Genomic DNA, 21,481 nt, shown 5'->3' with positions numbered 1-21,481 from the left:
TCTCTGCTTTTATATGACAAGCGACGGTGAGAACCCATACATAGAAGCCTGCCGCGTGCCGACTGTTTGGGTCCGTCGGCAAAGCCGCTGGGCTCCCAGTACTATATATATATATATATATATATACATATATATATATATATATATATATATATATATATATATATATATATATATATATATATATATATATATATATATATATATATATATATATATATATATATATATATATATATATATATATATATATATATATATATATATATATACATATATATACATATATATATATATACATATATATACATATATATATATATATATATATATATATATATATATATATATATATATATATATATATATATATATATATATATATATATATATATATATATATAAATTAATGCTAGGAAGACTAAGTCGCTAAAACTAGGAGTAAGTGAAAGTGAAAAGGTGGCGTTGGGCAACGAGAAGATCAATCAACCGGACAACTTCACCTACCTAGGTAGCATTATTAGTAAAGGCGGTAAGTGCAGAGAAGTTAAAAGTAGATTAGCTATGTCCCAGGGTGTTTTTTCACAGTAGAAAAAAGGTTGGAAGAATAGAAAGATAAGTCTGCCGACCCATATTAGAATATTGGAAGCTACAGTGACGACATTGGCAAGTATAGTTCTGAAGCGTGGGCACTCCAAAAGACAGAGAAGGATTTTCTAGATGTTTTCTACATAAATTGTCTACGTATTGTTTTGGGCACCTAAGTGACTGACTGTATCTCTAACAGTATGCAATACTGTTTTTTTTTTTCAATCCGACTCTTTAGGGCTATAATGAGAAAAAGGTTGACATGGCTAGGACATGTTCTGCGGATGAAGGATGGCAGATTGTCAAAAATAGTCTTCGTTTGTCGATCGTCAATACCTAAATGAAAAGCAGGTTGTCTCCAAATGGGGTGGAAGGATATCGTAGGGAAATATTTAGTGGAAGCGGAAACTTCTTGGAAGGATCTAAAGAGAGAGGCTTTAAATAGATTGGGACGGAGAAGGAGTGTACGTAGCTGTGTTGGCCTCCCTGGCACTCGGTACACGGCAGGATTGTATATATGTGGTTCTTGAATTACACATTAGCAACACGCTAGACACCTTTTTTATGTCCAAAGTTTGCTTCACGAAGCAAAGCTGGTTCTCCTGGCACAGTTATTTTAACAAACAGATGGAAAAACATATGTTTAGGTTAAAAGATGTCAATTATTTCGTGTCATGATGCCATCAGTTCGACAGAAGATCAAAGATCATTTAGAAATTTTTGCAAAAACTGCTGCACAAAGATAAGGCCGATGGAAAATAGCAACTGAATATTTTGTCTCCATCTCAAATTACAATAAGTCATTTTAGTTCTTCAGCAAAAAAGTACAAGCAAATTTTACAAATTTTCCCACTATTAACATGCAAAAATACTTTTTAATACAAAAAAAAAACAAAAAAAAAACATTCTCCAAAAAAATTTTTCAAGAGAAGTAAAGAATGATATTAAAACCTTATTCGAGCAGAGATAAAGACCTACAATAAGTCAAGCTTTAAACGCTACCAATGAATGAATAAAAAAAAACGAACAGAAATTAAACTAACAGAAATTCCAAAAAACGGGGTGTGCTGCCACCCTTTCAACCAGTCCACCCTTTCCACCTTTTCAACCAGTGACACCAACTCCAATAATTTAACTGAGGAACAATATGTATTTTTCAATATCTAAGGAGGGGGGGGGATTTGGCTTTTTTTTACTATTTTTCAAAGAAAATAAATGAAAGCAATTTTTCAATGAAAATACTCCCAAAAAGGACATTTTTTCAAAATCTAAAAGGAGGAGTCTAGAGGGCACAGGCAATCCCTTCCCTCTTCTCCTGATTGACGGGACTGTTTCTAACTCCCAAAAGGCTAAAGTATATTGTGTTTTTCTTATAATAAATATATTTGAATACTCTATTCTTTTTTCAGGATAACGTTAAAAAGTTTGAGTTTATTTAAAACCATCATTATTATTTCATAATTGACTGCAGCAATAAATATAAAAGTTCCCTCCTTTGAAGAAATTCCCTTTAAATATGTAGAAAATAAACTGGTAGAACGTTTATTGATTCAAGAATTCCAAAGATCGCCTCAGCAAACTAAACAGACTGATTCAACAATTATCAATTGACATTTAAAAGTTGTATTTAATTACCAGCTTTCTATACTTTTGAATGAAATGGGATGGGAAGGTGGACAAAAAAATTTGTCCTTAAAACGTCACAGAACTAAGCTAAAAGTCACAAATGTGTTTGTCCAAAGAAAGCTTTTTCTTTTCTTTTTTTTGGTATTTAAATAACAATACAAGGACTCAAACTTGAAGTTTTAACCCTTCCTCTTTTCCTTTATAGTTTAATTATTTACCTTAATCTCCAAGATATTTATGGTTACACTTTTATACCGTTTAGGTTGAAAACTCTTACTTTTTATTGAAAGGTTGTATTTCTTAAAAGCCCTAGCTACTGTGATTCTCACTTTACTATTCTATTTTCTTGCTCTGGGTGTAATTTTCTTATCACATAAGATATTGTGTGACCAGAATTTTAGTTCAAAGCAATGAAATAAAACATACCTGTTTTGATGATGGCTCGGAGGATGGAGTTGGCCTTCTTGATCTGGGACTATCTGTTTGAGTTGCCTGTGTCTTCATTGACACCTTCTTTAATTTTTCTAAAATTGTGCAAGAATATTTACTATGTTGCAGAATCGAAGTTCAGTAGAACCCTTTTAATTTTTTTTAATTAAATAAATGTTTTACTTACGGAAGTAAAGAGCGAAGTTGAAACTTAAAATGAAGGAAAATTATTCCTTTGCAGATAATGCAAGATATATTGATAAAACTAGCCCACATAAACTGACTTGTGAAATTTTTGTATATTCATAGAATTCTAAAAACTAGCACTTGTTTAACTTGGGTAAAGAAGTTAACATGATTTTTTTTTTTTAAAGGAATTAAGTAGCCTACAGGCTTTGCCTCTGACATCCCTTAAATTCAAAAACAAGATGTATGCAGCTTTGTCTATAAATAAAGAATCTGAGGGGAATATCATTATCGCTATCCTTAAGAATTTGCACATAAAAAAAATTAATTATTTTCATGAAAATGGAAATTAATAAACGACATTGAATTCTTTAGGAAGTTCTTTCTTTCCAAAGCGCAATTTTTAGTTTTCACTTACTAAGAGGGTGGGAGAGGGAGTATACAAGATGGATGCTGACACAGGATCGGGGATACCCCGATTTTATTCCAGTCTCTTTGATAGTATCCCCATCTAAATCTAGCAGAAACACTCATAGTCATTCGCCGTCAAACTCCGCCCAGCCGAGACTCTCAACCTTCAAGAATTTCTAATTTAAAATTGATGGTAACAGGTTACAGTGAAAAAAAAATCCTCGTGTTTTTAGTCCCCGAAGAAGAGGGACTGAAATCTCTTGTTAGGAGTTTTAGACCATGAAAATCAATTCGATATCTTCGAAGTTGCATTCTCCAGTATTTAGACCGTATTTGGATAAAATTGAGGTTCTGTGATAGAAACTGATTGAAAACATCCCTTTGCTGTGGTTTGTAAGGATGGAGAGCTTATAAACTTCTAATTAGAGTCTTAGACAATGAAGAATTTATTGGATATCTTAGAATTCCCATTTTCTGACAATTTGGCCCTTTTTGGGCAAAAATTGATGTTTTATGGCATAAATGGCAGAAAACGCCACTCTGCAATGGCTTGTCAAGGAGAGGGTTTAAAAACCTCCTATATAGGGTTTTAAACCATAAAAAATCGATTGGTTATCTCAGAATTTCCATTCTCTATCGTTTTGATCCTCTTTGGAAGAGTCTCAAGTTTGGTCATACAAAATAGCAGAAAATGCTAACTTGCGGTGGCGCGATCTCTCTTGTTACTTTAAAGTGGCACCAGATGAGGCAATTTCAGTTCAAATGAGTCCTCTTCCAAAACAGTAGCCTACAATTTATGGTTCGATACGATTACCCTTGGGGAAAAAAGACACATTAGTACTTCCCATGCAAAAAAGTGATTTTTTCCCTTGTTGAAGGGGGGGGTGCTGTATTTATTTAGAATCAGGTTATCGATCATACAATCTGAAATGATGCATCTTTTATTCCAATCTGACGCCATTTTCAAAGGGTTTTAGGCTCTTTTTCGAAGTTCCCATTAATTTGTTAGCGCAATAAACTTTTACTATAAAGATTAGTCGAAATAATGGATACAATTCCTAAATTAGTGTTGAATCGTAATTCTTCTCACTAGAATTTTTTCTAACCGCCCTTTTAATCTTTTGGTTACTATGGGCCGCGGTTCACTCTTTATTAGGTTGCAGGGACTGAAGTAACTATGATCACGAAATTACACAGCCATCTCACTCTAATTATAAGTAGCTAAAGGTCAAACTGAAAGCATTAGCACCTAATGAAAAAGCTATACATGTTAACTTTTTAGTAGCTTCATTATTTTATCGTACAAGCCATTCTAGAGTGGAAATGATCCTTGATTATTATCCATCAATCTTTTTTTCGAGTATATTTAAGCTCTTCCTGAATATAAAGCTGAGAGTAACTTTAATTATCACTAAAATTAAATTATCAAAGTATTGTTTCTAAAACTCGAAACAAAATTATCTGTGGTGAAAAATTTTCTCCTCCGTTGAGAGCTAAAAACAATGTTACATTAATAATGTTATAAGTATTTTGTTACAATTTTCACATGTTTACTTGTTTAGATTTTTTTTTGCATATTTTTCAAAGGGCTTTTTTAAGTAATATATGAACTTGAGTCACAACCTGAATAACTGAATAACTTTGTTCTCTGATATAATGAATCCGTTGTTCTCTGACGTAATGACAGAAAAATCTATAATAAAGGAAAACTTAAGGGAAAAACTAAAAATTAAAAACTGTGTGACCAACTACAACTGTTGTTTGTTTATTTATATTAGTGATGACTCTTTTAAACCGAAGGATAAAGATCACTTTTTGAGGTTTTAAATATAATAACATTATGTATAAAAAATTAATTGTGTAACAAGAGCATATATCAATCTATCCCTTGCACCGTTTGGGATTGAGCCTGATAACCCACGAGTGGTAGGCACGGTTACTTCCACCACACTAGCACAAGGGTAGATAATAACATTATTTTAAAATTTTATGTTTAGTGGAAGAACCTATGCCAAATATAGGGAACAATAGAGCATTGAAGTTAATCATAGCACGTATTGGCTTGAGGTAACAAATGCTTCACAAATCCTTGGCCTTATGTTCTCATTTCGTATTTGTTTGTTCTGCTTCAGTAATTTACTGTATTTTGTCACGTAGTAAGATAAATAAACTGAAAGTAATAAAATCAATGAACAGTAATGTCAAACCTAAAACGCACAGAAATGATCACAAAAGAGCTTGAAGTTTCCCTCCCTCCAAAATACTGTAGTTTCATTAGGTATTTACTGAAAACTGAATAGGTTACTTAAATCGGTAGATTTCTTAGCAAATTGACGTTTTTCATAAATTTAATGGGAATAGATTAAAGAGGAAGAAACACTGACGATAATAAAGAGTCTTCTAAAATAGTAATCTTAGGCAGCGCAATCGCGCTACCTAAGTAAAGAACGATGTTGGCACAATGTATTATTTTTTTTTTTAGACCATGGCACTTCGTATCGGAGGAGTTGTCGTAGAAACTTCAAAAATATACAAATGAATGTGCATTGTCAGTTTAATATACATATACTGATATTTATTAGTCAAAATGTTAATATTATTTGATTTATTAAAGTTATAAAAGTAAAAACATTTAAATTTTTTCTGTAAAGTGCAAATTATGTTCTTGCCTTGGGAAGGCATATGGGTTTTGAGCTTTAGTCATGTTAATTTCTACTCTTTTTGAGTTTGACTCGGTTATCTTTTGTAATTTCTGTTCGTTTTGGGTTTCACTTATTTATTGAAGCTAATTTGTGCTAGTTTCACGCTTGATGGATTATTTTATTTTATTTTTGCTCATTTTGTGTTTAATGGAGTTCTTTACTTTTCTTTGGAAAACTTATTTTTGGGAAAAAGTTTTTAATTAATACTTTATAAAGTGTCACAAATGAGTTATATGGAATAAAGTTTTTTCTAGAAAATTGCTGTCGGGACAGTCTTGTGACCTTGATGTCTTAACTATATGGACTGAATTTGCTTTGATTTTGGGCAAGTGTATTAGAATGTTAGCTTAACACATGTAATAACGAAGCTCAGAAATTCTTAAGTGTCAACTCTGGTGAAATTCCAACACTATTTGGGAAATGTCAACTCTTTATGTCTTGATTTTTAACTTTTAAATTGTAGTATAACCCTTAGATTTGTAATCAAAACGCTTAGAAATACTTAAATACCGTCTTCGGTGAAAATAAACAGACACTGTTTGTGAAACATAAGGTTGACGTGTTTTAATTTTTGACTTCCATTTAGTGATAGGCGCTAACGATTTGTAAGCCACAACCTCATAAATTCTTAAATTTCAGCTTTGATCCAGGTTTGAGGCCTGGTCCTGATTTCAAAATAAGTACCATCTCCATTTTCTCCTAAGATGCATTGGGAGCCTTTTTAAGCCCATAATTTTGGGTTACCCGGATAACTTATTTTCCATCGGCACGTGTGTTTGGTTATTCGGTCGTTCTAATTTAAATTGGTATGTTGACATTTTGATCCAGCTAAAGTTAGTTTCAGCCTGAGAGAGGGTAATATAACTTTTGATTTGCAATGCGACTCCCCAGCCTACTACGGCCATCTGTTCTATATGGTAAAAGAAATATGGCCAAGAAATATGGCAAAAGAAATCCATATAGCCATGGAATATCATGGCCTGTTAAAAAAAAGAATGCAGAAGACACATCACTCTTTACTAAGTCATCACAATTGCGTTGACTACAACACTCTTTTTTAGCACGCGGTATAAATAAACTTTGATCCTTTCAAAGACCTCGTTATTGCCGTGGTATTTTCAAATCAGCCAAAAATTCTTAACAGGAATAAAATTTAAAAATAAGATAGGAAAATATCGAAAAATCAGTAACGAAGGCATACCTAAAATTAAAGCTTTGGCAATCAACGGGGAAAGAGCAGCAGATTCGGCCAGTTTTCGAAGCACATCCTCTGGAGACGCCTTTCGGGCGTCAAGAAGGCGTTCTCCTGCCAAGCTTGTCAAGCTAGACAAGTGCTCTTGAAGGGCTTCAGGACTTCCGTGTTGTGGTGATGAAGCATCAAAGCTTACATGTTTGGCTCTTCTTTCGTCTGGACTGTCTGGACTCTGGAGCTGACGCCTCAATGGCTAGGAAATCAACATTTAGAAAGCTGATTCAACGAAGCTCTACGATTGTGCTAATGTTTTTAGAACTAAACAGGGTTAAAGTAAAATCAATATTGAAAGAAGGCATGACAGCTCAAGCAGACAGAAATAAATAATCAGCTAAAAGGGAAAGAAAAGATCATGAATTGACCTTTCTACCACTCATTAAATTCAGCTTTGACTTATTTGTGATGCGATATTAGATACATTTTTATTCCGAACATATTTCAACGGCTGTTATTCTAAAAATAAAACTAAAAAACTGACACTAAAGAGCCTTAAAAAACGAAAGAGAAAACCTAGAAGCAGCAAAGTTTAGAAACATCAGCAAATTCCTATCCGGCTTATATATATTTTAGCTTTAACTTTTCCACTTTTACAGTTAGCATCATATTTACATTCATTTTTTACTGTTTCTTCGAGTATAAAGGCAGAACCCTGGCTACGCTAAAAGAGTTTAACCAAACAATCAAGAAAAAACCTTGTTTAAAACCAAAAGAATTCGTTACGGGCTAATTGGAAAATAAAGGTTTCAGAAAATTATTTTATTTATGAGAAGTTATTTTGTTAACTAGGGCTAAAGCGCAAAAAGGCATTTACCACAAGATTAGCAACAGATGAAAAAAAAAAAAAAAAAAAAAAAAAAAAAAAAAACTAGGATAATAGGCGGATAAACAGGGCAACAAATTTAAAGTTTTATTTTTACTTCCTTAGAAGCTAAATAATTGCCTTGGAGACTTTCCAGTGAAGTGTACAGTCTAATTTAGAATTTTAAAAATAGTCGATTTCCATGATTAACGAGACAGTGAAAAAGTTCTCTCTAGTTACTTAGTCACATTTCACCTAAGTTAAGGTATTCGCTTGATTTTAGGTGCAAATTTGGAATATTAATAAAAAAAAATCAAATTCTTTCTATGTTGTTATTAGCCTTTCCTTTCATTGAACTTACCATTTTTACTTAACGTTAAAAAAATGTACATTTTTAAAAGTAAACAGAATAAATTCAAGTTTGAAATCATATTCTCACTTGTTATCACATGATGTAATGCGTAAAATGCAGCAATCATGCAAAGGTGGTTTTAGAGGGATGCAAAGGCACTTGCCCTGGGCACAGAAATTTTTTGGGGTGCAAAATTTCAGATAATCAAACTAGCAGTTATAGTCATTTTGTGACTTTTTTTTAATTTTATTTGTATTAAAATAAAGAACAGGGCGCAGTTTGCAAAATTTAGTTAATAACTGAAAATTTTGTTAAAATGTGGCCTGAAAATTTTGGGAGATAGGGATGGGGCACTAATCAAGATTTTGCCCCGGGCTCAAGAGTGGCCAGAACCACCACTACAATGATGGCTGACTAATTTCTATTGTTTTGAAGCCTGAACAAAGCTTATTTTTCCATGAAACAAACCAAAACCAGAATTGCATGCTGAAAACCGCATTAGGGAATAAGAAGGAGCAGGCAGCATTAATAAGGGCAGCATTCCTTGCATTGTTCAAAGCATAAGATTGTACCCTTTTTCTGCAAACTGTGAAAGGTAGACTTGTCAGCTTCTTCAAAGACAAATTAAGTTATATGATAAGAACCTTTTCAGATGGCAAATCAAAATTTATTTAAAAGAAATTGTCATTTTTCAAGTTGCCAGGGCAAACTATGTTCAAGTAACTAAGACCATGGATCATTTGAAAATGTTAAGGCACTGTATCTTCCAAATAATTTCAAGATGAAAACCATTTTTTAATTTGTTCTGAGACAAGTCCCTTAACTGCAAATTCATAGTGACTGTTCTTTATTTACACAGATTAGATTTTCTTCATTTTGCTTATCTCCAAATTTATCTTTTAACAAGAGAAGATTATTGCAATTCCCCCAAGCCATACTCAACTTGTCTTGTACTGACATTAAACAAAGCCAATTATTTGACAGAGACTGTCTTATGTTCTCAAGAAAAACAAATTGAGAAAGAAGGATTCACTAATTCATTTTAAAAGAAGAAGAAGGAAAACAAACCATCACCAAATGGAAAGATCCAAATTCTAACTAATGTAAACAAACATGAGATTGCACTCCTCAAATTAAACTTGAAGCTCCGCTGGCATTATTTTTGCACAAGGAAAATAGCGAAGCACGTTGTATTTCTCTTCCGATTTTTGTGACACAAGTATTAGTACAGTGGCGTCAATTCATCAAGGTTAAGGGGGCAGGGGGAAAAATTTATCTTTCAATACCCATGTGGAAGGGGGCAAGTTTGTCGTCTTTTCAATTTCAACCAATGAAAATACCAAAAAACATTTTTTGAATGAAAATGCTCCCGTAAAGGCAAAATATAGGGGAGGGGGGCAAAATAAAATCTAGGACCCATAAATTGACGACAACAGTTGGTGATATGATAAAGTTCGGTTTATCTTAAACCAAAGGAGCTATGAAAAATACGTAGATGCACTTTTCCTAGATTCTACTAAAAAGGAATGAACACAAGAAGATGGCAGCAGAGGTGGGCTTTGGGCATAGACCCATATACCTCCAAATATGAGTTTTCTCCCATGATTTTCAATATATTTTCGTGTAATTTATCAACTATAAACCATTTAGACATAGTTTCATGTAATTGACTTTCTTGTTTACCTCCCTTTCCCCCCACGTAATAAGTTCTTGAGCATTAGCCTGATTTAAATCGTGCCTTACCTAATACCTTAAGTTATGAAAGAAAAATCTGTCAATTGTCACTTTGCTGTTTCTAGTCGATAGAGGCAACCTTTATCTTGCCTAAATACAAAAAAATACCTCTATCAAAGCAATCAGCTATTCTAATGAACATATCTTTACCTGCTTCGACTACCCTGCTCCATAGCGACATGTTATCAAACTGTCAGTCATCAGATTCCTGCATAAAAGTCAACCATTTCTGTATTGTTATCAATGATATCGTTATAGCAATAAAACTGTCGGTTTTCTTATTTCATATCGTCATAAGCGATTCAGTTCGTTATCAACGTCAACTAATATAGGTCGATTAGAGCACCAATGCAACCATTTTACTTGAAATACAGTTTATTTAATAGTCGAAATGACCTATATTCTAGCAACACCCTTGATTTCAAGCACAGTTTTTCTCGGATCTTTTGTTTCAAGACTATAACTGATCTTACTCCTGGTTAGTACTGCCATGTGGAAGAAATTGTTCTTGCTTCGAACAATGTCCCAGTGTTCTTGATTTCCGTCCCATAGCAATGTCCCAATGTCTCTTTAAATAAAACTTTGTGCTTCTTGGAAGTAAAGGAAGTAAGACAATTTGTCCATTTTTCCTCTCAAGTTTGATATCTGTTCTAAATTTCTAAATAGCCTATGGTAAATCAAAATAAATGCCGGGTAAAAATTGACGATGATGACGAAAAAGAGACCAGATAATGGTAAATTCAAATAAGGGTTACAAGGGTAATTGATTGTCAAACACGATATTGTGATGCAAAACGAATACAAAAATAAAATAAAATAAATTAAGGCCGGAGAGTATAAAAAGTTTGAAAGTATAAAAAAGGCTGCTGAATCAATGGCTGAAGAGCATATTTCCTTAGTGTAAAGTAATCAAGATGTTGTCAAACAACAGTCTAACCGCTGTACTTGCGTTTTGAAACGGGATGCAAATTTTCCTTTGACTCAACGTCGAGCTTTGCTTATAGGGATACATGGAAATTTAATAGAAAAAATAAAAATACTTCTATTTACAAATACAATAAAAAAGAATTTTTTTAATCTTACTACCAGGTCATGACTGCCCCTAGAGTTCAATTTCGATCTTAACAATTTTCTCGGCGGCAAGAAAACAAATTTTCCTTTGTGTATTTTGATGTAAATGCGTCATCGTAACATTTTAGTACCCAAGCCCTAACGGGCTTAAATTATAGTTCAGAGGGGCTTTTTATTTATATTTAAAAAATCGATATCCAGCAAGAGAGCTAAAAATAAATAAACTACTACGAACGAGTAGGTGAGGAGAGCGAGATTTCTAATTTGAGGAAATCATCTTAAGACAGACATGTATATCTTTTTCTATACCATTTGAGCGATTTACACTTTATTCCAACAAATCTCGCTCGTGGAACTTTTGCATCGAAACCCCGTTTACCTCTCTTTTTCGACCAGTCAACAACCATTCCATTCAATACTTCTGCATGATGGATGCCAATATCGAAACATATACGCTTAGTGTTTACTATCTCTGAAATATTTTGGTCATTTCAATATAACCTAGAATTACACACTAGAAGAAGGATGTCCTAAAAGGTGGCTGAAATGCCTAAGGCAGGTAAGTAAAGTTTAGTAACTGAAATCTCTAAAACGAAGCTCTAAAGTATGATGGCTTCTATCACATTTACAGTGGACACTAAACTTCTTTAAGTACTCAGTTTTGCAAGAGACTGAAATATATCCTTCCGCAAACTATCAATTTTCGAGGAAGATGACTGTGTGGCGGTTTGAATCAACGCATAGAAATCAAAAGATTTTTGGGAGGAACATTTTGCTCTACCAAACTTGTGCTTACTTAAATAAGTTCTAACACTAATTCTCCTTGGAATTCATCAAGCAAAATTGTATATACTCATGTGTGAAATACTTCCAATAAATTTGGCTAAATAAGCATGGATTCATTTAGTTTAGGATCCACCACAAATTTTTTTTAGAAAACATTTTTCTATTCTTTATAATCTTTTGTTTTTTTTTTATTCTTTTTTCCTTTGTGATAGGTTGGATATTAACCAATTACGGATTGGATGTTAACAGATTGGATATTAACTGATTTTAAATATAGCACGATAAAAGTGTTAAGGTTCAAAAAACGTGGAATCGACTTTCCTTTCTCTTGTCAATTTGTTACATTAACTTTTATTAAACCTTGGAAGACAGATTTACTTTCTAAAATTCGAAAAGATACATCGCTAACACTGAGTTCGTAGAATATCTGCAAAAATCAATCAATAAAGAATGAATGCATCTAATGAAAACTTAAGCATATTTCTTACTAATGTTGAAAAATCTGGAGTGTTTGGATGGGTGTAACCAATTCTTCCTCCGTAGTTAAATGGAGTTCCTGATTTACTTCCAGCATAAGTTTTAGTTGACGGACAGGGGGACTGGAAATCATTGGAACTATTATGCCTGAAAATATAAATTATAGAGAATACTTGTTAAAGCCGATTTTTTAATTAGTAACCAAATCATTAAATATTTCGATGTAAATGGAATGACAAAAATAAACAATCCATGTAAATGAAGTAAAACAAAATTGTTTTCAGCTTCATAACTTTGATCAATCCCAATACATTTCCTAAATTTTGAAAAAAAACATTGATCTGGCTTAAAATTTTACTCAAATAACAGAAATTGCATTTTCAGAACTAAAACCAGAAAAAAAAGAAACTGATAACTGAAAATTAAGGTAAAATGTCGTTTTGTCAAAATTTCAATTGGTATAAACCTGACATGTAGGCAAATTTCAGGACCTCTAGAGGGAGGAGGAGTGAAGGTAGGTATTTCAAAATACCTTCCCGGGACATACTTTAGCCTGTAGACCCACCCCTGAAAGTTTCATTTTCCTAGCCCAACCCATTTCCAAGATAGCCAAAAGTAGCTAAAGTAAAATTTTACCCAATTTTTGAAATAGACAGATTTCCATTCCACAGTGGCCGAAAATTTCAAATCGTATACTATTAATAAAAAAAAGAAAAAAAAGAAAAAGACTTCCAGCAGGACCAAGCATTTTCTGCTTCATCTGGCATCTGAAATTCAGAGGTTTGGATGCAATTTTGTTTAACCATAAGCTCCCCAGACTCATGACTGCTGTCTCATTTGTATATTGTCATTGAATTTTGAATAACAACATTCTTACCGCTATAGTTTCGGATACAATGCAAAAGGAAAAGCTCTTTGTACTGACTTCTAGCCCATTCTGTTTTTGGGTGGTTTAGTTATCATAGTAGAGTAAGATAAAGATTAGGGGAAATAATTTGAAAATATGAAATTAGTGACAACTGTAGAAGATTTGACCTGTGATTGAAGTGCACAGAGATAACTGGTTGGGACTAAGAGGTACCAGCATTTACTTCCCATGGACTTGGTCTGGTATCGACCAGATTTTTCACAAGTGAAAATGTTGGGAGGAGTGGGGGGGTGGACAATGGATTTTACTGACCGACTCGTCGTTTTTACCGACTGATTTGGCTAATATTGCTGAGACAGATCTTCTATCATCGATTTGACGTCATATATTTCTATCAGGCCATTTGCCCGAATTAAAAAAAGCTGAGCCAGTAAAATAGTGGCGCTTCACGCCACTATTTTACCGACTAAATTTTTTTTTACCCAACTTGCTGAGAACAATGGGAGAAGGGCACCCCCTTCCAACACACGTGACTGCCCTGTCGACAACTATAGTGTATGATTCCAGATCATTCCTTGCGATCGAGAACGCGTCCGCTAGGCGTTGATCGGAAGGCTTTTTTCAGTCTGAAGTACCTTTACTTGCATGATACGTGACTTTTCAGGAACGAATACACAATCATTCGGTATCATTTCCTCCGACACTGCGAAGCTCAATACACAGTTTTTTGACACTTTTAAATTGATTGGCTATCTCAAAGTTTATAATCGATAGCAAATTGGTCGATTTTGCCATGAGGTGAAATCGTAGTTTAGTGCCAAAAAAGGGCAGAAAGCGTGGCCCAATCATTTTGGTCATTTAAAAGGGTCTAGAACTCTAAGTTTCCGTTAGAATAAAACCTCTGCCGATCTCCCAGGACCTTTGCTTCGAGACTATCATCACTGGGAAAAAAAATTATACAAATAAGCACATATCCATGATCTTTCTTCGGGGAAGAAAAGGCAAAATTCCGCATTTTGTAGATAGTAACATGTATAATAAATGATATTTAAATGAAATTCAAACCTCTTTTGTTAGTAGTATAAAAAAAATATTTTTCCAAAAAGATCCTTTTTAAATAAAAGAACTATATCGAAACCTAAAACGAACATAAATAAAATCATCTAATAATTCCAACAAAGCGAACAGAAATTACTATGAATGAACGAGTGAAACCCCAAACCAAAAGAAATTAAAAATAATAATTAAGTCAAAGCTAAAGCGAATAGAAAAAACCATATATCAGAGCGAAGCTACCCCTCCCCCTCTCTCTAAAGGCCAGATCGTCATTTGTACATTTGTGGATACAAAGAATATATTTTGAACACTTTTTATGATTGTAACATTGAAACAACAAAAATTGCATTGAAAAGAATAAAAATACTGAACTTCGCTGATTTTATTGGTTTTGTGGCTATCCATGCTATTATTCATCTTTTCTTGTGCTAAAGAAAGGGCTTTGTTTCTATAAGTTCATTTCAGAAAAATTAAATTGTTAGTAATTTCTGGCCTAATTTGAATAGCAACATAAAATTAAATTAAACTACTTCCACATATTTACCGCGACTATTTTTTACAGTCCAATCCGCAAAATTTCGCTTGTAGCTTGTTTTTGATTCAAATGAATTAAATCTGAGGCACACAGATACAAAATAAGGAGCTAGGATTGGTTAAAAAAAACCGTAAACTTTTCTTGGAATAGTACAAGAACTGTTTGCCAAGAGACTCATGATTCTCATGATGCTAGAAAGTCTGCCAGATCCCATAGTGATTAAAGAATAGGATGAATTTATATTCACGATGTCCAAAATTACCAGAGACATTGTCACGCTGATTTAAAGGGCGTGTATAGTGCCAAGGTAAAAGTGATTAAAGAAAGATTCAATAAAATGAAAAATTAAAGAAGCATTTTTTTTACCAGTCAAATAATAAAACGTCAATTTATGTCGACTTTATTAGTGATTAACAAATAGGTTTCTTCAAAAATATCTTTGAACAGAAAATACAACCTAAAATGACCTAAAATAGAGTTATTCTAATCAATTTATTCGTTAATAAAAATTGTAATAAAAAACGTCATTGTGGAGTACAAACAATAATGAAATAAAGAAAACAGAGAACAACACAAAAATGACTGCACAAACTATGTAAAAACAAAAAACAGTTAAACAACTTCAGGAGTGAAATATTGAAAAAGAAGTTCATACTCTGAAACAAAATTCAAAATTCTAATACACAAAGCTTCAATGAGATTACTCATCTGAGATCGTATATCAGTAAGGTCAAACTCATCCAGTAGGATTTGCATTTTAAATGGAAGTCATATCTTTGAGGTTTAAAGTTCGTTCGGCGTAATTTCTGTTCTTAATCTGAAGCCATTGGCTGATTTCAACCAGCGATAGTACATTGTAATTTACTTCATTTCATTAGAAAAATTGATTCAATCTCTCACAAAACTGGACATCGAGAACAAAACAAAGATGGAAAAACAAAAAATAAAAAAGAACAATAAACAACTTACGATCGTTCATCACTATTAGGTCGGGATAGTTTTTCCAGTAATCTCGACTCCAAATCTTCTAAATTCTTTATATCAGGAATGCAGACAGAACGCGGACGCCTTTTAACTTCTTCGTATTCATTTTGATTTAATTGACTAGGTAAAGTGAAAGCTTTTTTCGTAGGAGACGCTGGAGGTTTTAAGGGCACAACGTATGTATGTGGCAGGTTGTCGTCGCTTGCTCCACGAACACAGGGTAGTAATGATGAACGTTTACTACGAGCCTGAATAAAAGGGAATACTAAGTAGGAGAAATACACACATGATTTCTCTGGGAAGTAGGGGGAAAAGGGTGAATTCAAACAATAAAATAAACTGGTGAATTGCACCAAAAATGTTGAATATTAGGAATAATCGTGAAATCTTGAAAACGGGGAGAAAGGCTTGGTCCATAATTCCACTGATTGTGTGTTTGCTTATCAAATTTAATAGGGTTTCTCTAGTCCAAACTTCTTTTTATGAGTTTTGGCCCCCTTCGCATTATCGGATTCCCGCATTGTCCTCATTCCCCTTCATACGATTTTCAAGATGAGCATGCCAAATTGCCCCTGTTCCTTATAATAGTTACTAATATGGCCTTAAAATGTGTGCCCAGTGAGCAATCACTAATGCCCCAGAAATTACCCTTATACTCTCAGGGAATGTGGTCAGGGGCGGTGCATAGTGTTTGGGAAATGTACGGCGCATCAAGTCACTAAAGTAAAAAGGGTATGTTAATGAACAGGTAGGCGAGGGTACGTGAAATGAACGTTAAACATGTTTTTTCATTTATTAAAGTTTTTTATTTATTTGACTGATTACATAGTTACATTTTACAGTTACCTTTTGTTGAAATAGTGAACAATGAAGCAACAATATTATTTTTCATTCTCAAAAGGTGGCATATGGCTTTTTTCTGGTCATTAAAAAGCAAAACAATTTTTTATTTGGTTTCTACTCATTGAGCCATTCCATACTAAAAAGTCACACACTACTGCAGTATGTTGTCGGCTGCAGTGGACACGGCGTTAACTGCTGAAAAAAAGCCAAGGCAATAAGGCGAAACATGCATTTGATCAAGTTGAGATTCAACTTAAGTATCCTTTACCGAATCCCACTATTTCTGGCTGTTGTTAGTTTGAAGGTGTTTTGTCTTATGAGAAGTTTATGCGAGTTTCTAGCCTCGTGAATTCTGGCTTGCTTTCATGCTTACAAATCACTTAAATTAAATTATAAAACACTACTGCTCCAACTACCATTATGAGGGGATGTGTTTATCCGGCGGTCATAAATACAGGCGGAGGAGACAGAAGGTCCCTCGGGTGTACATAGAGCAGGGCCCACCGGTGTGTGGACATGCCCCGTCAATTAAAAACCTTCCCCAAGCAATGGGTTTAAGTTTTTTGTTAATAATTAATATGAAAAAAAAAAACAAAAATAAACAAATATTCTAATTTTCAAAGAATATTTTGATACCAATTTGTTTAGAGTAGCCTGAGTCTGTAGTCTGAGTACCTACTTAGTTACGTTTTCAATAGAGGCCTCCTCTAAACATCCCAGCGCGTCCCCAGGTAGTGAATAGGCGAAAGCTCTACAAATATGTAGGGTACCTCCATTAAGTAGTAGGCACGGTTCAAAGAGGGACCTAACCCCTGAGATCCATGAGAGAAACTGGGTCACCCTCGCCCAGGGGCCATAAATACAGGCGAAGGAGACAGAAAGTCCCTCGGATATACACTGATCAGAGCCCACCGGTGTGTGAACATGCCCCTTCAGTTATAAACATTCCCCCAGCAATGGGTTAAATTATATGGTATATGGTGAAGCAAAACACCATCGTGGGAGGATCCTCAATAGGAAGACAACAGAGGCAAGGCGGAGAATCCTTACTTATGGAAAATGACATCTGCAAGGGGATATAGATGAGAGGCTTGCCGCCGCTATTCATTTAGTCAAGAAACCACCTCTCTTGAAATCACAAAAAAGGCTTAGTATTATGGGAATATCTATTACCACGTCCGAGGTAACCGAAGAGCCACCAATTTTGAATGATGCTAATGATGCGATTTTACATGCTACCGCGTCGGGACCAAATGAGGACCCTAGGTCTAGGAACACACAGCTGTTCCTCTCTACTACACTCTGCTACACTTTGTCAAGCTTATCGTTCGAACACTTGGCAAGCCAGGAAAACTGAATCTTACCCTTAGAGAGCTACAGAGGTACAATTAGGATGTTGTCGGCCTCTCTGAGACTCACTTCCCCAAACGAGTGAGGAAAACTTCTCTGGAGCCTCATTCTCACTATATTGCTGCAAGGACTAAGTTCATCGACAAGGTGTAGGATTCTTTGCATCATCAACCACCACAAAATCTCTTATCTGTTTCACCCCAGTTTCGAAACGAATAGCTGTCTTACGACTGAACGGAGCTGCCAAGAATATATGTATTGCGCAAGTCTATTCCCCAGATTTTGCCAGTGCTGAGACAGAATGTGATGAATCCTGTTTCATAATATAAGGAGCCATAGTGGCTACGGATAATGTCGCTCGGTCAGATATAATGGGATCTTTCGGTCATGGAAAACTCAATACAAGAGGCGAACAGTTGCTTGAATTCTGCCTTGAAAACGAGTTATTCGTAACTAATACGATGTTCAAACACAGCCATCGGCTATAAGGGACCTGGAGATCCTCACACGGTATAACCGAGAATATGATTGATTGCGTGCTGATATCGAAACGCTGCAAGTCTTCCGAACTAGACACAGTTGCATTACCTGGAGCAGGATTTGACTCTGACCACAATCTCCCGATGTCAAGGTTCAACCTAAGAATGAAAAAAATTACTAAAACCAATACAAATCCAGAGATTCCAGGTGGACCTCCTGAGGATCCATAAAAAGGCGGACCTACACTTCCAATCTATGTGAGAAATTCTGAGAGATACTGGTAAATCATCCTCCCTTAATTACCGCTAACGAGATAGACTCCCTGGCCGAAAATGCCACATCAGAAATAATCAAGACAGTGAATCACATCTTTGGACAAAAGATCCTCAATGAAAAACCACGGATCACACTTGTGATCAGTCAGCTCTGCAAGGATAAGCGTTTTTTTTTGTAATAAATCTGACCGCCATAGCCGAGCTACTTATAAGTTCCTCTAGAGAAGAATAGATAGAAAGATTAGAATGGCACTATGTAACCACCGAAGGAAGAAATTCGGAGACTGCAAAGTACAGGTAAAGAAGGGGAACAGCAGAGCAGTTTTCAGAATGTTACGTGAGTTGAGTCAGAAAAAAGAGCCGCAAATATCAGCGATCCTGGACAAAAATGGAAAACAGATTAGCAATCCAAAGATGAAACTTGAAAGTGAAAAAGAGTATTTCAAAGATAAACTCAATACCCCTGTAACTACTCACCCTGAAACAGTATTTCGTTTCCCAATGCTCGACCAAGAGTTCATACCGTTCTGTCACCAATAAATTCAGAATATGGCACTACTATAGGAGGGCTGTTGATAGACAATCTTACCTAAGTTGATGATATTGATGTGCTAGCCAACTCTTCACAATAACTGCAGGCATAAACTAACAAACTCTATCATGCCACTAATCCGCTCAGGATGGAGATCAATGTCAGCAAGACTATAGTTAACTATGAGACATGAACTAGACAACCCACCCCTTATCACTATAGGTGAACGAAACAAAGCTTCTAGCTATACACCGACCGCATCACAAATATAAAAGTGTGCCAAAGGCTCCAATCGACTGAAACCATTCACAGTAACTGCATTGGCTCGGCCACATCAAGCAGATGGAGCGAGCAACCTCCCAAAAATCGCGTTTGAAGGGTTTCCGAAGACCTTCGTCCACGAGGCAGACCACGAAAGCGATGGATAGATAACTTCTATCCATCGATACATAAAATATTGATTCTCCTTTTTATAAGCATATTCAATGGAGGACAAAACTTTGACCTCAGTAATTTACGCATTTGCTGTAAAAAAAAAAAACAAAAAAAACATACCCGATGTTTTGACATGCACCCGAAAATGCTTCTTTTCTTGCCTTTCTCCAGGACTTCAAGTTCTTTTTCATTTATACAGTACTGTTCTCGAATATCCTCTTTCGAGTAGATCGGTGTGCCTTTTTTCGTATAGCGATCGCCGCGTTTTCGTCTCATTTTCGTATTATCTGACTCAGGAACGTCAACCTGAATTAAAATGGAAAAATTATTTTATTTGTTAGCAGTCTAGTTTCTATTGGTACATTTTTATTAATATTTATTTTGCACATAGTTATGTTAAATGGAAAAACATGTCTAATTCAACCATTCACCATTCTATGGTTAACTGATACAAACGTCATATTGTCCTGAAATGCGTTTAATAGAAATTTTGAGATAGCCATTCAATTCAAAATAGTCTAAATATCATATAACAAAGCTTTTGGAGTTAAAACAAACCCCAAAGATTAGGGGAGAGGGTTGTAAGTTATGCCCAGGGGATATTAAAGGTTTTTATGGAAGGGATGGTTGTTTAACTTTGGAAGAGGCTCAGTCTTTTCAGAGGCAACGCTATAGCGTTGCCTATAGTAAAGGCCATACAGATCCAATGTTTTATCATTATTTTTTTCCCCAGAGGCACTTCATATGGAAGGGGTCGTCGTGAAAACTTCAAAGGGGGCTCATTCGATAGGAAATCGAGAGTTCTATTGCCCTTATTAATAGTCGAAAGTGATTGGAGGGCAACTAGCCCCCCCCACGCCCCTTATTTCCCCAAACACATCTAATCAAAATTTTGAGATAGCCATTTTGTTCAGCGTAGGCTAGTTGATTTCCAGATAGAAAATATGTTTTTTAGGAGAACACTCCCCCACAACCCTCAGGGTTTTAAGTTATACCCTGGGGGCACATAAGGTTTTAATAGGCTAGTTGCTCTCCAAACACTTTAAACTATTAAAAAGGGCACTAGCCCTTTGAATCCCAAGTCGAATGCGCCTTTATTTGAAGTTTCTACGACAACGCATTCTATAAAAACCTTATATGCCCCCAGGGCATAACTTAAAACCCTTGCCCTGAGGGTTGTGGGGGAGTATCCTCCTCAAAACATATTTTCTGTCTATACATAACCTATGCTTAAAAAAATAGCTCTCTCACTATTTTAATTAGTTGTGTTTGGGGGATGGATGGGCGTGGGGGAGGGGCTTTTTCACCACTAATACCGTTAGACTCTTTAAAACGGTACTAGCCCTTTGAATTCCAAATCTAATGAGCCTGTTTTGAAGTTTCTACGACAACGCCTTCTATCCACTCCCACGAGGGCAACTAGCCACCCCCACGCCTAGATAAAAACATATTTTATATCTGGAAATCAACTACGCTGAACAAAATGGCTATCTCAAAATTTTGATTGGATGTGTTTGGGGGAATGATGGTTGTGGGGGGGGGCTAGTTGCCCTCCAATCACTTTAAACTATTAAAAAGGGCGCTGCCCTCTGAATTTCAAATCGAGTGAGCCTTTTTTGAGACTTATACAACAATGCCTTCTATGAAAACATTATATACCCCCAGGGCTTACGGTAATATAAAAACTTTACCCTGAGGGTTGCGGGGGAG

General features: G+C 35.1%; 1 protein-coding gene across 6 annotated transcripts in view; it reads right to left on the bottom strand.

Annotated features, from left to right (window-relative positions):
• LOC148945260 (uncharacterized) overlaps window positions 1-21,481 on the bottom strand; it is a 160,596-nt gene that overhangs the window by 50,704 nt on the left and 88,411 nt on the right. For all 6 annotated transcript variants that reach the window (XM_089098763.1, XM_089098760.1, XM_089098764.1 and 3 more), the window contains 5 exons: window positions 19,892-20,077; window positions 15,842-16,104; window positions 12,425-12,560; window positions 7,144-7,387; window positions 2,641-2,738 (listed from right to left, as the gene is read on the bottom strand). In XM_089098763.1, coding sequence (XP_088954889.1) covers window positions 2,641-2,738; window positions 7,144-7,387; window positions 12,425-12,560; window positions 15,842-16,104; window positions 19,892-20,077 — 927 coding nt within the window. The remainder of the gene's footprint in view (window positions 1-2,640; window positions 2,739-7,143; window positions 7,388-12,424; window positions 12,561-15,841; window positions 16,105-19,891; window positions 20,078-21,481) is intronic.

This window comes from Artemia sp. Qi Xiang Cuo, chromosome 13 (assembly GCF_049724085.1).
Source record: "Artemia sp. Qi Xiang Cuo chromosome 13, ASM4972408v1, whole genome shotgun sequence".
NCBI lineage: Eukaryota > Metazoa > Arthropoda > Branchiopoda > Anostraca > Artemiidae > Artemia > Artemia sp. Qi Xiang Cuo.
The sequence above is the reverse complement of the archived record's forward strand: the minus strand, read 5'-3'. Positions and strand labels throughout refer to the sequence as shown.